A 15976-nucleotide genomic window follows, 5' to 3' on the forward strand; every position below is an offset into this window, starting at 1 on the left:
TATATGGGAATAGATATGGGCAAATTCTCCACCACCCCCTAATCAGGTAAACCTCAGAAGATTTCCCTCCCCCATTTCCAATTATATCTCTCACAGGTGATGAAATGGGACTGGAACTGAGCAGTTACACATCCATGGCTCTAAATGTAAAAGGAGATGGAACTAAGGACTTAGAAACTAATAAAGGAGCTAGAACTCACCCAAATCTGTCCTTTTCTTTTGGGGGGCATGAAAGATTTTTGATATTGATGCTTATGTGCACATGAAGTCCTCTGAAATAAGATCTCTGGAAATAAAAAGCCAAGCTCTTCAACCCTGTTGAGTTGTTCGAAAAGTTCATGTATCTGGAGACTCTAAGGGGTGATACCAGAGACTCAGGCACTGCTGGATCAAAGACCGTTTACCTCTATCTCTGTGCACATTTTATGTATAGTAAACTCAATCTAGGGACAGATTATCTGGTTTATGGACAAACACAGTTCAAAAATAACAGGTTACACCGTGAAAAATGTAAAGAACAACAATGCAGGAAAAAACATCTAATTTTTTGAGGGCCTTATTTGGAACTGCAAGGTAATCCACAAAAGCCACATTTTATATATTACCACAGGGGAATACCCTTCCCCCTTGTCACCATAAAACCTATGGTGAGGGACAGCCCAGGTGGGACCTCAAAAAGAATTAGGTAAGGAAAGGGAGAAAGGGACAAAGAACTTCCAACCTGAATCCTGTTGTAATAATTTTTAAAAAGTGAGAACTCATTTAATAAAATTAAAAATTTTGAGAGAGTTAAAATAGGTAATTGAACTAATTAATTGCCAACTAGTTTGAATAACATATTCTTATACTATCGTTTTTATACTCTTGGGTGATGAAGCCAAAAGTAATTCAAAGTTTACCTTAAATCAGTTTTTTAGCATATTTGGCCTAGTTTTAACTGTACTTTTCACATGAAGTTCTCCCCTCCCTTGTCTCCCCAGTATGCCTAAGTAAGGGGTGTGCTTGGCCTGAGGACTTCAAGCATCATTTGGTAGGAACGACCTTCCTTGGCTCTCTCACCTTCTTGCAGATACATGGGTTGTGATCCCCCAGCTCATGTCTACAGAGGTTGTGAAGCCAAGATGAACAATTAGAAATGAGATCAGTTTCCTGAATGATGTGGAGATATTTTATAGTTGGTTTTTCTTTGCCTCTTAAAATATGCTTAAGTGAGAATTTAAAAGCAAGTTATAGAAGTTTCTGACAACAAATATATAAATGACATCTTTATTGACAGTGGGCCAATAAGAACAATCAAATTTTGTTTACACGTAACCAAAAACATTTGAAAAGCAGAACACTAAAACTTCCAAGATTCCTGTGGGAGCACAAATACACAGTCAGAACTGATTGAACTCCAAGCATAAAAGGAACAAATACTGAAACGCAAAGGGCCACAGCTCTCAGTAAAACTAGCTTAGAATAAGTCCTTTGACACTAATTAAATGACAATACTTGAGTCTCTGGAACCATGGTGTGGCTCCTGGTTAAGTGATAATTAGAAGGAAAAAAGGCAGATTCCACGAGGTCTCCAGGAGGCTGTGCAGGGAGCTGCACCAGATGGAAGCAACAGCAGAAAGAAGTGAAGCCCTTCTCTACGATACGCCAGGCAGCAGGATGGTCGGCTCTAGATCAGTAAGTAAAGGTGTGGAAGACTCACTCATTCTTAAGTCATTTCTGATTGATGCTTAGTCACTTGCTATAGACAGAATGCTTTGTGTCCCCCCCAAATTCCTGTGGAACCCCAATCCCCGAAGTGGTGGTATTTGGAGGCAGGACCTTTGGGAAGTGATGAGGTCATGAGGGTAGAGCCCCCATGAATGGGACTAGCGCCCTCATGAAAGAGGCCCCAGAGGGCTCCCCTGCCCTTCCACCATGATAGGACACAGTGAAAAGATAGCCATCTGAGAACTGGGGAGGAGGCCTCACCAGACACTGAATCTGCCAGGGCCTTGATCCTCGACTTCCCAGTGTCTGGAACTGTGAGAAGGTTGTTTATAAATAAGCCACTTAGTCAATGATATTTTGTTACAGGTAGCCTAAAACAGACTCACCACTTCATTAAAATATATGTAACAGTGGATCCTCCAACTGCATGGGTTTGAACTACTCAGGTCCACTTACGGGGATTTCTTCAATACTGTCGGCCCTCCGTATTCGAGGGTTTTGCATCAGCAGATTCAACCAACAGTGGATCCAAACTTCCATCCATGGTTGGTTGAATCTGAGGATGCAAAAGCCACAGATATGGAGGGCCGACTGTACTACACCATTTAATATAAGGGACTTGAGCATCTGTGGATTTTAGCGTACGTGAGGGCTCCTGGAAACTAACGACAGAGAGAAAGCGAATGAGAGAGGCGGAGGAGGTCTCTCAATACAACTATGTGCCAGGTTCTTTACATTCATTGTCTTATCCTCACAACAGCCTTGAGAGAGGGTTGATCTGTCCCCATTTTACAGATAAGCAAACTGGGGCTCAGAAACAGTAAGTAGCTTTCCAAAGTCACAGAATTGCCAAGTGGAGGTGGCAGAATTCAAACCCATTGATTTTGGGTTAGTCAAATATTGGCCCCCAGATGAATTTCTTCTCACTCAAGCATTTGGCCTGTTGAGAAACAGCAAATATTTTCCGGGACATGTAATCTCTGCTCGAACTATTCAACTCTGCTGTTTTAGCACAAAAACAGCCAAACACATGTAAATGATGAGTGAAGCCCAGTTTCAATTAAACATTATTTACAGAACTAGGTAGTGGGTCCAGGCCATAGCTTGTCAACTTCCACCTCAGACCGTTAATCTGAATATCGAGGTGATGAGAGGGCTGAGCTCTATTTTGTTTATTTTGTCCTGTGTCAGCCATTCTCCGACCCTCACCTCTCAGACCTCGGCCCCTTTCAATGTATTCTTGTTTTTTAAAAATTCTTTTCAAAGCCTCTTTCTTCCCAGTCCTTCCCGTCCCATTTCCTATTGTTTTGATTTCCATCGTTGCTGGATTAGACTTGACCTTGACTTCGACCTCTTTTACCACCACTTTTTAAAACTCTATTCCTCTTCTTTTCCTCAGTAATAGAACTAAGGCCTACAGAGGAAACTATAAAAATTATAAGAAGTAACTGGGATAATGTGTAGGGGGAAGAGTGCGGGCTGATTGCTGAATGTCCAAGGATAGGATTTAGGAGGGGAGAAAGAAACCTGTAACTAATCTTTCCCTCTCTATCTTTTCTATAATCTTTTCACACCGTATAACAAAGCAACAATAAAAACTGACATTTGTATAGTGTTTTGCTAAATTTTTATTTGAACTTTTGCTTTTGTTTCCAATCCCATCACACGGTTCTTTGGTCACCCATGTAACTTATGTCAATCGATCACTGTGGCTTCAAGCCTTTTCTACCTTCCTTGGGGCCCGGGGATACAGCAAAGACCAACCAACATACAGGAGGACAACAAAAAAATGTGGGTAAACGTGAGGCCTGAGAAACGACAACTTCTTCCCGGGGTGCGGGGTAGGGGGAGAAGCCGCTTGTCCTCCTGAAGTCACTGTCCTGTGACTCTCTTCCGTATGTGACATGGTGTTTGTGCCTCAAAGCTGCTTCAGTTCTTCTTCTTGTCCGAGACCCTATAGGTAACCACACATGGAACCCATCAACTTTTCACTCTGCACATCCCAGGGGCTTTCTCTCCAAGTGACAAAACATACTTTACAGAGAGCAGAATAAGGTAAAGAAATGAAATCTCTCTAATACTGTGATTACAGAAAACCAAGGATTCATTCAGTGCCAAGGATAAGAAAACAGGGACTTGATCAAAAACTACAGTTAAGGTTCTGACTCTTTCTCTACCTCAGGGTAACTTCCAAGGAAGTGTAAAGTGAAGATGTACCCAGCGGGGGAATAATAATCATCTAAATCTCAGCGTAACCCACGTGAGCATAATTTAGACCTCTTATATTCATCAAATGAGATAGTAGCCTTTGGGGTTGGGAGGAAATCCAAAGCACATTTCAGCTCTTAACCTTTAAGTTTTTATAGTTAATGTAAAAGAAATGACATTCTCTGTATATCTGGGTCTCCACTTTGGATTCAAAAAGGAATAGCTCTGTGTCTTCCCAATGATGAGAATATGAGCCCTCTGCCTCACCTACCAGATAAGAATGTCCTTACAAAGTGAGATGCTATAACAGGCTTTGATGTGACAAAGAGGGGGGAACTGGATTTCACATTGATTGCATTGCTACCCACTCCCAAGGATTTTCTGAATTTCCACAAAAGGGTATTGGGGGGCAAGGGGGGTGGGTTAGGGATCAACCTATGAGATTCCTGGCTGGAAGCATTCAGAATGATCAAATCAATGGATATAAGGAACATTCTGTTTATGCCTCAAAGCTATGTATTATGTAAGTAGAGTTAGATACACACAGAACTGGTCCTCAGACAGCAGTTTATGTGTCTTCCACACAAAATGCTCAGGTATTTAACACAGCGATAAAACCAACTCACATTTCTTCACATTCAGTCATTTTTCAGGGCTGCTCTTCCGTGTGAATCCTTTGATGTCTGATGAGGGATGAACTGCACTTAAAGCTTTTTCCACATTCGTTACACCTATATGGTTTCTCCCCAGTATGAGTTCTCTGGTGTTGAATAAGGGCTGATGAATGAATGAAGGCTTTTCCGCATTCGTTACATTTGTATGGTTTCTTCCCAATATGAATTCTTTGATGTTTAGCAAAATTTGAGCTCCGGCTGAAGGTTTTCCCACATTCATTACACTCGTAGGGTTTCTCTCCGGTGTGAATTCTCTGATGCTGAACAAGATGTGTGCTCTGACTGAAGGTTTTTCCACATTCACTACATTCATAGGGTTTTTCTCCGGTATGAACCCTCTGATGTTTGGTAAGGGATGAGCAGTGGCTAAAGGCTTTCCCACATTCCTGACATTTATAGGGTTTCTCTCCAGTGTGAGTTCTTTGATGTTTAATGAGTGCTGAAGAATGAATGAAGGCTTTATCACACTCGTTGCATTCATAAGGTTTCACCCCTGTGTGGATCAGCTGGTGCTGCACGAGGTGTGTGCTTCGATTAAAGCCTTTCCCACACTCACTGCACTCATACGGTCTCTCTCCAATGTGAATCCTCTGATGTATTGCAAGGGATGCGCTTTCTGTGAAGGCCTTCTTGCATTCGCTGCACTCGAAGAGAATTCTAGTGTGAGTTCTCTGATGTTTAGTTAAGTTGGCCCTGTGGCTGAAAGACTTCCCACACTCGGTGCAGCTGTAGGGTTTTTCCCCGGTATGGACTCTCTGGTGTCGAATGAGCACTGAATGGTAAGTGAAGAGCTCACCACAGTCATTACATTTATGAGGTTTCTTCTCTTTGTAGGTCCTCTGCTTTTTCATTAAGGTTGATTTCTGTTTCAATCTTTTTTCAAGGGTATGGAAGGCACAGGATCCTTTGGGAACTCTGTCTTGAGTGAGAAGTACTGACTTCTGGTTCAAGTTTTTCCAGTAAACACCATGCTCACGAGCTCTCTCTTCCGGGAGTGAATTCATGTGGGTGAACATTTCTCTTAAGCATCTCTCCTGATTTCCTTGCTGATTCTCTAACCGATTTTCACATGAGAGAGTTGTTTCCAAGTTGGAGTCATAGACACCATTCCTTGTCAGCCTGTCTATGACTGCAACCTGGCACGATTCTTCTTTGGAAAAATCTTGCACTGAAGTTGAATCTTTGCTCCCGGGTCTAGTCTCTGAGTCTGAAACAAATTGGAAATGCAAATTTCCTTTGTTTTCTGAGTTCAACAAAAAGGCAGGTCTGTAACGGGTAAGAGTTAATGAAGGTGAAGAGCATGGCTTCAACGAATAAGTGGATCTGACTCTTAGAAGATGACTTGCAAAGAGAAGCAAATGGAGGGAAACAAATGCACAGTAGATGCAGAGAAAATCAGCAGACCCTACCCAGGAATCAGAATGGGGGAAAGATGACCAGAAAGACAGGAGGAGGGATGCAGATGAAGCACCATTTCACCAGATGAGCAGGAAATGAGCATCCCAGATCAGGAAAGGGGAGGAACAACCTGTATAGAATATCAAGTGCTGTCATAAACTTCCAGGCAGTTACCACCTTAGTGCAGGGCACAGTGATGACTTCTAAATTTTCAGTTACCCAACCCTACTCACATCCTAATACGCATTCCATTTCCAGTTTAAAATCTTCCCTAAGAATTCTTTTATAATATGTCCCTGTTGAAAAATCAGTGATCTCCCAAAGATATAAGGGCAGATACATTAAATTATATCTGAACAAGGCTAATCATTACAACACTAATTGAGGTAGCAAAAGACTGGTAACATCTCAAATATTAAAATACAGTAATATTTTAATACTATAAAGAACTGATTAAACTATGGTGTACACATACAATGAAGTATGTGCAACTTAAAATAATATGAGAATGATCTCTACATATTGCTACGAAGTGATCTTCAGGATACATTAAACTTAAAAAACCCAGCAAGCTGTGAAGGAGTGTGTATGGTCTGCTACTTTTTGTGTAGGAGAAAAAAGGGGAGATACAAATATATAGACATATTTGGTCATATTTTCCAAAACTAAGAACAGATAAATGAAATACTAATAAAAATGATTGCCTACAGAGAGAACACCAGAATAGAGAGAGCAAGGATGGAAGCCAACCTCTCTGAATATATCTACTATAAATCTATTAGAATTTTTATATTCAATATGAAACTATAAAGCTAAAATAAAGAGTTTCGTTCAAAGGAATAAGTAAATAGACCAATGAAACAAAAGGGCAATTTCAGAAGTCAAGTAAATATAGGAATTAAGGACAATACAAAGGTAGTATTTCAGTCAGTGAACTAAAGATAATTTGTTTTTACAACAAATGGTCCTGTGAGTGATTAAACATTCAAAAGACAGTTAAGTTAGATCTGCCCCTCACTCCACACAGCCAAGTGAATTCTGTTCCTTCATCTATGTATTCTTCTATCCATTTATTCAACGATTACCTATTGGATGTCTACCATACGCTAGGCTCTGGGGAAAAACACACAGTCCATATGTACATGAAGGGAGAGAAAATTTAGTCTAACATCTACAAATACATATAAAAATGCACCTGCAGTAAGTACTAAGAAATAAAAGGCAAATGATGCTGTGAAGGATGATAAGGGGAACCCAGGGGGATGAGGAGAGGCCTCCCTGAGAAGGTAAATGACTGAGCTGAAATTGAATTGGGTTTGGGGCTCAGGTGAGTGTTCCAGGTAACAGGTACAGCAGCACAGGGTGAGTGTTCCCGGTAACAGGTACAGAAGCACGGGGGTGAGTGTTCCAGGTAACAGGTAGAGAAGAACGGGGGTGAGTGTTCCAGGTAGAGGGAATGACATGTACAGAAGCCCCAAGGTGAGAGGGGACATTTAGGAAGAGTACAGTGGTTGAGAGCAATGGACTCTGAAATCAGAATGCATGAATTTAATCCCAGCTCTGCCATTTACTAGCTGTGTGACCTGGGGCATGTTTTTTTACGTTTCTACTTCAGTTTCCTTATCTGTAAGATGGGGCAATAACGGTACCTACCTCATGAGGAATAAAAACAACACCTACCTTAAGGAACACATAATGAAAATATTTATAAAACACTTAAAACTCTGACACAGCATCGGTGCTACATAAGTGTTTGTTAAATCAGTAAAACATAAATTGATACAAGGATAGTGTAGGTATGTAGAGGCTGTGACCTCAAAGTGTGGTCTGAGGACTCCTGGGAGTCTGTAGGTTCAAAACTATTTTCAGAATAATGCTTACATCTTATTTGCCTTTTTCATTGTCTAGACATTTGCATTGATGTTGCAAAAGTGATGGTGGTAAAACTGCCCACAACTTATGCACAAATCAGGACAAGACACCAAATGTACTAGTAGTTGTTGTATTTTTCCCCACCATGTACTCTCAGTTAAAAAAAAAAAAAAAAAAAAAGCCAGTTTCACGTAAAAATTTCTGAGGAAACAACAGGAATCATTATTAACTTAATAAATTAATTTTATTTATTAAACCTTGACTACATGCCTTCTTAATATTCTGGATGATGAAATAGGAAATATTCATAATGCAAGTCTGCTCATATCAAAGTATGATGCTTGCCTTGAGGAAAACCACTCATGAGACTGTTTGAGAGCTGAACTGGCCTTTTTTTTTTTTTTTCATGGACCATCACTTTTACTTGAAAGAATTACTGACAAACTATGTTATCCATGTTGGGTATTTGGCAGATATTTCCTCAAAACTGAAAAAAAAAACGAGCCTGTCACTTCAAGGAAAACAATTGACAGTATTTGATAAAATGTGAGCTTTTGGGCAGAAATTAGAATTTTGGAAAACTTTTATCTACCACTGAGAGCTTGATAGCTTCCTAATACTTAAAGACTTTTCTGGTAAGGTCAGGGGTGACACTGAAAATTGTGGTTTTTAAAATATCGCATAATGTATTGTGTCAATATTTGGAAGATATGCATAACTCAGTGAACCAATATTTCCCAAAAGATCAATAGATTTTAAGAGTAGGAAAAATTCATGGATATGGTTTCAGATGCACCTTGCACCTAACCTTTAAGAAACCACAACTCGCCCAACTTTGGTGTAGTATCAGAATAGCCAATTATCTGGAAAGTATATTAATTATATTTTGTTTGTGTTTTTTTAATTTTTTTTATTAGTAAGGTTGTTTCCTGATGTGGATGCTAGCTACATGAATGTGTTCAATTTGGGAAGATTCATAAAACTGTACAGTTATGACATTTTAATCTATTTTACATTACAAAAAGGAAAAGAAAAAAGGCAAATGAAGCAAATGTGAGCATGTGTTTGATCTCAGTGTTATTTTATTTCCTTGACTTTGTATGTATTCAAAATGCAATATAATTTAAAATAAGATATTTAAAAACTAAAAGCATGTTGGCACTTCTATATTCTTTCTTAAGCACTGAAGAGTGCCACTTCTTTACTGTCTTGTGGGGTTATTCTTTCCGAAGATTCCCGTCTATCTGACTCACCTGAACAGCTGCTTTTGGGGGCTTTTCTCTCAAGCATCAATGGTTCTTTTCCATTCTCCAAATTGTGGTTCTCAGGTTTGGAAACTGGAAGCCCTGCTCATTGAAAAAGAAAAAAAAGAAAGAAAGAAAGAAAAAAAAGAAAAGGGACTTAACTCTTTGTGATGGGCACAAAGCTCTATTCCAGAGCACGGTCCCAATCCCTGGATCCACAAAAAAGACAGGACATCATAGGAAGTTTTGGAATAAGGGTGCGGGGGGCCTCAAAATGAACCTTAAAACAGGTGCAGCAAGAGCCTGGGCCTCATAAAGAGTTACATGCATTTGAAAAGACAAATATTTAGCCTGTAAAAAAATAGAAGAGAATTTGTCTTGTTTACTGTGGGAGTTCTGGGGAGATACTGCAGACCCGTCCTCAGCTCAGGGAAGGAGTTGGGTGAAGTGGGACCCCAGTGGCAGCACCACAAGCCTGTGACTCTGTGACTAGCTGTCTTCTGATGTTTTTCCTTTCTTCCTTCTTCAGCTACTAGAACCTTTCTTAGGGAATTTATTATACGAGGTTTGGGAGGAGCTAACATAGTTCCTTCCACCACTGATACGAACACATACGTGTACATGCATGTGTCTACATGTGTACACATGCAAATACCTCCCCCCGCCCAGAGGCGGGCACAGTATCCAAACTGGTCAGAGCATACCCTATCTCCCTGGCTCGAGTTACTGCTTCACTGATGGACATGTGACCCTATCTGCTGAAACTCCCAGGATAGAAGCCTTCTTTTTTTCCTTAGCTCTCTAACTGGAAGAATAATGTAACCCTAGAGCGGCCAATGGCCACCTGTGCCACACAGGGAGATCAGGACAAGCTATACCACGTAATTAAAAAATAAGTAAATAAAAGAAATTCCTGACAATATATCTGATTCCCTTTTAAGCTAGTGTGAATTTGGTTTCCGTCACTTGAATCCAAAGACTCCAGATACAAAACAAGCCTAGACATTTCACCAAGAACCCAGAGCAGAAACAGATTTTCTCTAGGCCCAAAGGAATCACTATTTTACGATTACTGGCTTTGTTATGCTACTTCATTGTCAATAAGGTAATGATGTCCCCATAAGCAGGAGCCTGAGTCATGGCAGGAGCCCATCCTTACAGAGTGAGACGAGGTTCCTGTAGTTCTCCAGCATCACGTCCCTCTGTGCAGGATCCAGCCTCCCCCACTCCTCTGGGGTAAAGTCCATGGCCACATCCTTGAATGTCACTGATGCCTAAGACACAAAACATACTTTTGTTCACCATCTGTCACTCCACAGCCTCCCTTTCATGCCCCAGTTTCTGTTGGCCCTGGAGTAGATGCGTAGATGTATTCAACGGGGGAAATCACTGTGAAAAATGACAAGCATTCTCATGTGTCCTGGACATTCCATGGAAAGTCACTGGGTATCAATTATGTGCCAGGCACACTGTCCAAGATTCAACATGAGAACCAAACGAAACAAGACCACGGTTTCTCCACTGACAGACTAATTTTTCTGGGGAAGAACGAGTTAAAACATGAATCAACAATGAATCAACAATGTAGTCTGGCAAAGTAAACAAAATATAGGCAGAGAAAAAAAGGCATGTGTCTGTATAATTCTCCTTGTGAGACCTCACCATGGAATGAACAGACTGGCACCAAATCCAGTGAAGCACGGAATCAATTCAAGGCAAGATGCATTAAATTGGAAAATGACAGCAACAAATTCATTAAGGGTACAGATATCACATATAAATGTTTATGGGTAAACACCATAGGGTTATTTATACAAGACATAAAATACAAAAACTGTATGGAGATAGACACATACCAGTACTGAACATGTCTCTTTAAGTAAAGACATAGAGAATGGGAATAATATTCCAGGTTACTGAAATAAATATATACCAAATGCTATAACTGGATAGAGAACACCTTCTATTTAAATGTTCATGAAGCACTTGCAAAAGTAACAAAGTAAATGTTAATAAATTCCAAAACAGAAAAGAGCAATAACTGATAACTGAAAAAACGTATCAAAATTTCAAAATAATAATGAAATAAAACGCAAAAATCAATGCCATAAGGCTAAAATTGTACTCAGAGGAAACACTTCAATTTCATTAAAAGAAAATCAATGTAATTAAATGAACAAAGCATACAAATCAAATTAGAGACAGAACCCAACAACAAATTAGGGAAAACAGAAGGAATTACAGGATAAAAGTAGAAATTAAGGGGAAGAAAAACAAGAAAAATAAGACAGCTGGGAAATCTGAATAAGAGCAGTAGGTTATAGTACTATACCAATGTTAACTTCCTGATTTTGGAAAAAGAATAATAAAAGTGAGGTGAAATGCTAAATTTTGGAGAATCTGAAAGGAGAGCATATGAGAAATCTTTCTACCACTTGCTAAATTTCTATAAGTCTCAAATTATTTCAAAATAAAGTTCCTCAAAATGGAAATAATCTGAGACTTAAAAAATAGAAGAATCATCCTTGGAAAATAAAATGTAAAAATCATTAAGCAGCTACTAAATAGACAAGATACTGTGAGAAAAAATAACTTTGATCCTACAATCTGCATATCTATAGCTAAACTGACAGTGGAAATTAACTTCCAAACCATAAAAGAAAAAAAAAAAATCAGAATAACAAAAATGCGAACTACAGCACAAAAGGCACAAAAAAATACAAAAGAACAAAGCATAGTAAACAGAATTATAAAAATCACATAGCAAGAAAAATGTGAAACATACAAGTAATCATAATAATACGAATAAATTAATTTCTCTTATAAAAAGGTTTCTTAAAATAGCCATATCCTCTTTACAGAAAAGAGATCCAGACAAAACCCCAAAGTTGGGGATGGAGGGGGGGATGGAAGGAAATATAGTATACTACATATTTGAATACAGTACTTCAAGCTCAACAAAAACATATGGAAAAATATACACCAAACTGTTATCCTCAGTAGGGAGAGGTGGTGGACTGAACTTGGGAAAGTAAGGACGGGTAATATGCTTTAATATTTATATACGTCTGTACCGTTCACCTGGTTACCATGAGCAAAAATTAAAACTCTAATTATTAAAAAAGTCTAATAAGTAAAAGATAAACAGCCCAGGCAAATTCTAATAAGAAAGACAGTTGCAGTATTAGCATCAAACAAAATCCAATGCAATGCAAAAAGGATAGTTTTAAAACTTTCCATAAAAGGTTTAATCAATTCTGAAGCTACTATACAAGCAGTCTTGAATCTAATATTAATGTGCTGAAATGTATAAAGCATTCACCCTTTTTTTGGTATCTGTACTCTGACTTTCCTCCGGCTGCTATGCCTGACCACTTTTAGTCCATGCAGTTCAGGTAGTACAACTCCATCTCTGACCCATGGGTGGGATGTGTGTTTGTATGTGTATGTACAGGTATATTTTCTAGTCTGATCATCACACTCAGATTTGCCAATAATGGTCCAACAATGGGCCTAATACCCATTATAGAGTTAACCTCAGTCCTTCTTCTGGAACGACCAGAAGGGAAGATGCCCCTTTTCAATGATCTTCAACGTGGCAAGATGTAGGCCTAAATTTGTTAGGGGCTACCCTGCACGAGAAGAAAAGCCTGCTTGACTGCAAAACACACAGAAAGAAAAGAAAAGGTCACTGAAATGGAGAAAATAGATTCTAATGTCACTGCCTGAACTCAATTTTAGCCAGACCTGGATTTTTCACTTATAATAGTCAATAAATACCTCTTTTTGCTTAAGCCAGTTTGAATCGAGTTTTCATCAGGTGCAACTTAAAGCTTCTTGACTAATAAAGTCTTCAATATTCACGTAAGGTATTTAAGAAACCAATGGAGGCAAACAAGTATACAAGGATCCTGGGAAATCACGTTGACAAACGGCAGCAATGTGCAATGTCCACTTTCACACTTTGGATTAAAGTAGCAAAAAGAGAGGCTAGTGGAGGAATCTTTGCATTGTGGTATGACACACACAGTGTGGTATGACACACACCATGTGGTATGACACACACACTCCCGCTCAACTTCGTTTAAGAAAGATGTTCAGACATACAAAAAGTTGAGAGACTAACACACTAATCACCCATATACAACTACCGCTTAAATTCAGCAATTCTTAGTATTTGCCCTTGGGGAAGTGAGAGTTTGGAAACTGAGTTGTAACTTGGTAACAGTTCACCTCTAAAATACATCCACATTCATCATCTTGCTGGGCTGGATTCTAACTCTTTAAATCTTCTATAGGCTTCCTTTTCCAGCATTCCTTTGAACTATTTGAGTACTCACTATGTTCATAATTCACTCCAGCACTTCAGGTGTTTTCTTAAATTCCTACTTAACAGTCATGTGTATGTTGTTTCCCCTAGTGAAACATACATTTTAAGAGGTATGCACCACATTGTCTTTTAAAATCGTTTCCCAAATAACAAGCATAGAAATTAGCTAATGGGCTAAAGAAGAGCAATGCTCCTTCCACGCCTTCTGAGTGATAATAAATACTAGGCGGACAAGATACCACGAAGAAGCAGAAAACATTTTCCACTGAGCCCTTTAGTCACTCGAGTTGTCTCTTAGAATTAGAATTCAGCTCTAGTGGACACAGAAGCTCCACATCAAAAAGAAGGGAGTGCGTCTGCACTCCGAGAAATAAGGTGGAATTTCAATAACCAGCAGAGACTCACTCACCTGTGATCTGGCTGTGAGGCGCAAAGCTGCCACTTCTCCCTCTTCTGTGCTCTTTTCTTGGGAAAAGGGAGAATCCTGGGAAGACAGAGCTAAGGGCAAGAAAGCAGTCATGATAGGGCCTAGATCTATCTTGTGACTCAGATTTATGAGCTTAAAATTCTCGGGACTTCCCTGGTGGCCCAGTGGATAAGACTCCGTGCTCCCAATGCAGGGGGCCCCGGTTTCATCCCTGGTCAGGGAACTAGACGCCACATGCATGCCGCAACTAAGAGTTTGCATGCCACAACTAAGGAGCCCTGGAGCCACAACTAAGGAGGCTACCTGCCGCAACCAAATAAATAAATAAATATTAAAAAAAAAATTTCCCACCACCGTACTCCTGGTTGTCCCTACAAACACTGCAACTGAAGGGAGCCTGAAACAACGACGTCCTGGAAGACGGCACTCTCTGATCTGGAAATTAAAATAAGTTTTTCTCTGAGCTTAATCTACATTAAATTAATATGGGGAACAGAGGCTCAACGGTTCTGAAAAATCACCCTGCAAGCTTAGTCCAAATGTAGCTTGCTGGATCCCATCTCTAAATAATTATCACTAGTTGAGACTGGGGTACAATCTAGAAATCCAACAAGCACAGGTAGGGGCGGGGTGTGGATTCTGATATAAGAGGCCACAGACCAAACTTCTAGGAGAACTGGAAGCCAGTCACTGACTCCTCTGCCTGGTGCCTCCTCTATTAAGCAAAAGTATCTGCTCTACTGAAACCAAAGGGTTTTCGTCCAAAGTGGAGGAACAGGAGTGGAAAATACTTTTGCCAACCAAAAAAAGCTAAACTGTCAGACCCACTGATGAGGCTAGGATGGTATAATCCCCCAGGAGGAAGAAGGTGTGAGACAAAGTACGAGGCTATGCTCAAGCCTCAGAAGCTGACATTTCGCTCACATTTTGGGGGTGTCTTTGGAGGGTCCGCTGTGCACCCAGCTGGGATCCCACAGCAAGCCCTCCACTCTCACCCAAAGAGCCCTTCCATCCCCAGACAAAGGAGCCGGACAGCAGCGACTCCCGTTCAGGAGGAAGAATTCGGCCCGGCCCCCAGCACAAGTTCAACACCGGCCCCCCTCACCGCTCTTCCCAGGCATTTCGGCCATATCTGTCTCCATGGTCACCACCTCCCGGCCGCGAAGGTTCAGCTCTCCCCCCAGCGCAGCCCTCTCCGCGCGGAGGAGCGGGAAGCCCCGAGGCCTCGTGGTCCTCCTTCCCGCCTCCCCTCGGGGGGCTCCTCCGAAAGGCTTCGCTCCGTCCCGAACCGGCTTGGCCCTCGAGGCTGGCACCTGGAAAGCCGGGACAGCATCCCTGAAGCTGGGCGCTCGCGCCTGGCGCTGCCGCTCGGAGCTGCGCGGGGGCCGAGCGGCCGGAGGAAAGGCGCCGGGGCCGCAGCCAAGGGGCCGCCGCGCAGACCAAGCCCCCGCCCACCCCGCGCCCCGGGGCTTCGGGGATGGGGCTCGTGCCTGCCCTCGACGCCCCTTTCTCCAGCGCTCACTCCACCCGGCTCGGCGCAGACTAATGTCCCGGGGGCACCGCCGAGGCCGAGCAAGGAGAGCCGCACCTGAGCAACAACTCACCTCCCACACCGGGCCTCACAAAGGCTACGAACTTCTCTGGCCAGCGGGGCCGCGCATGCGCAAAAGCACAGGGCAAGGCTGGCGGGCCTCGTCCGGCCCCGGAACTACGATTCCCAGAAGCCCGCGGGAGTGGCCGGACTCCGCTCCTCAGCAGGTGGGAGCTCTCGTAGCGCGGTTTGGGGAATCCAAGCAGCTGCGGTCTCCCTACCTCTCGCGAGAGTAGCGGTCGCTTAGCTCGTGCGGGATCCCGCGGACACGCGAGAGCGTGAACCACAGAGCTGCGTTGTTGCCGGTCAGATGCTGTGTCTGTACTTGGTGCTGCTGAAGCTACCCACGCACGTCACTCCAGTGCAAGGTATATTAGAGTATATGGCTTTCCCCATATTCTTGTCCTCCCAAGGCTCATCCTTTGCCATCAATGTGAAAGGTGTACTTTGCAAACCGATGTGCATGCTACTTGTTATACTGAAAATACACACGTGTGAGATAGGGGAGTTGAAAAGATTTAACCA

General features: G+C 41.6%; 1 protein-coding gene across 3 annotated transcripts; it reads right to left on the reverse strand.

Moving 5' to 3' along the window:
* Positions 1–3311: 3311 nt before the first annotated feature.
* ZNF286A (zinc finger protein 286A) lies at positions 3312–15180 on the reverse strand. 3 transcript variants are annotated; one of them, XM_022560734.3, is made up of 5 exons: positions 14966–15180; positions 13843–13931; positions 10263–10377; positions 9113–9205; positions 3312–5796 (listed from the first exon to the last, which is right to left on the reverse strand). In XM_022560734.3, the coding sequence occupies exons 1-5, from the start codon at positions 15000–15002 to the stop codon at positions 4565–4567; spliced, it is 1566 nt and encodes a 521-aa protein (XP_022416442.1). In that variant the 5' UTR covers positions 15003–15180; the 3' UTR covers positions 3312–4564. The 3 variants fall into 3 exon arrangements, with proteins under 3 accessions (XP_022416442.1, XP_089756435.1, XP_089756434.1); XM_089900309.1 differs by lacking the exon at positions 14966–15180 and having other exon boundaries at positions 3312–3661; positions 4542–5796; positions 13843–14949; XM_089900308.1 differs by lacking the exon at positions 14966–15180 and having other exon boundaries at positions 13843–14949.
* Between the last annotated feature and the right edge of the window lie 796 nt (positions 15181–15976).

This window comes from Delphinapterus leucas, chromosome 19 (genome assembly GCF_059928025.1).
Source record: "Delphinapterus leucas isolate spDelLeu-1000000601 "Yukka" chromosome 19, BTC_Dleu_Yukka2, whole genome shotgun sequence".
NCBI lineage: Eukaryota > Metazoa > Chordata > Mammalia > Artiodactyla > Monodontidae > Delphinapterus > Delphinapterus leucas.

What these genes read in the sequence shown, in the direction of transcription:
- ZNF286A (XM_089900309.1), bottom strand. Translation starts at nt 14,121, where the DNA reads ATGCAAACTCTTAGTTGCGGCATGCATGTGGCGTCTAGTTCCCTGACC. An exon ending in GCCTCACAGCCAGATCACAG is followed by an intron (nt 10,378 to 13,842) that starts GTGAGTGAGTCT and finishes TTTGTGTCTTAG; the next exon opens with GCATCAGTGACATTCAAGGA. An exon ending in CCCCAAAAGCAGCTGTTCAG is followed by an intron (nt 5,797 to 9,112) that starts GTGAGTCAGATA and finishes AATTTGTTTCAG; the next exon opens with ACTCAGAGACTAGACCCGGG.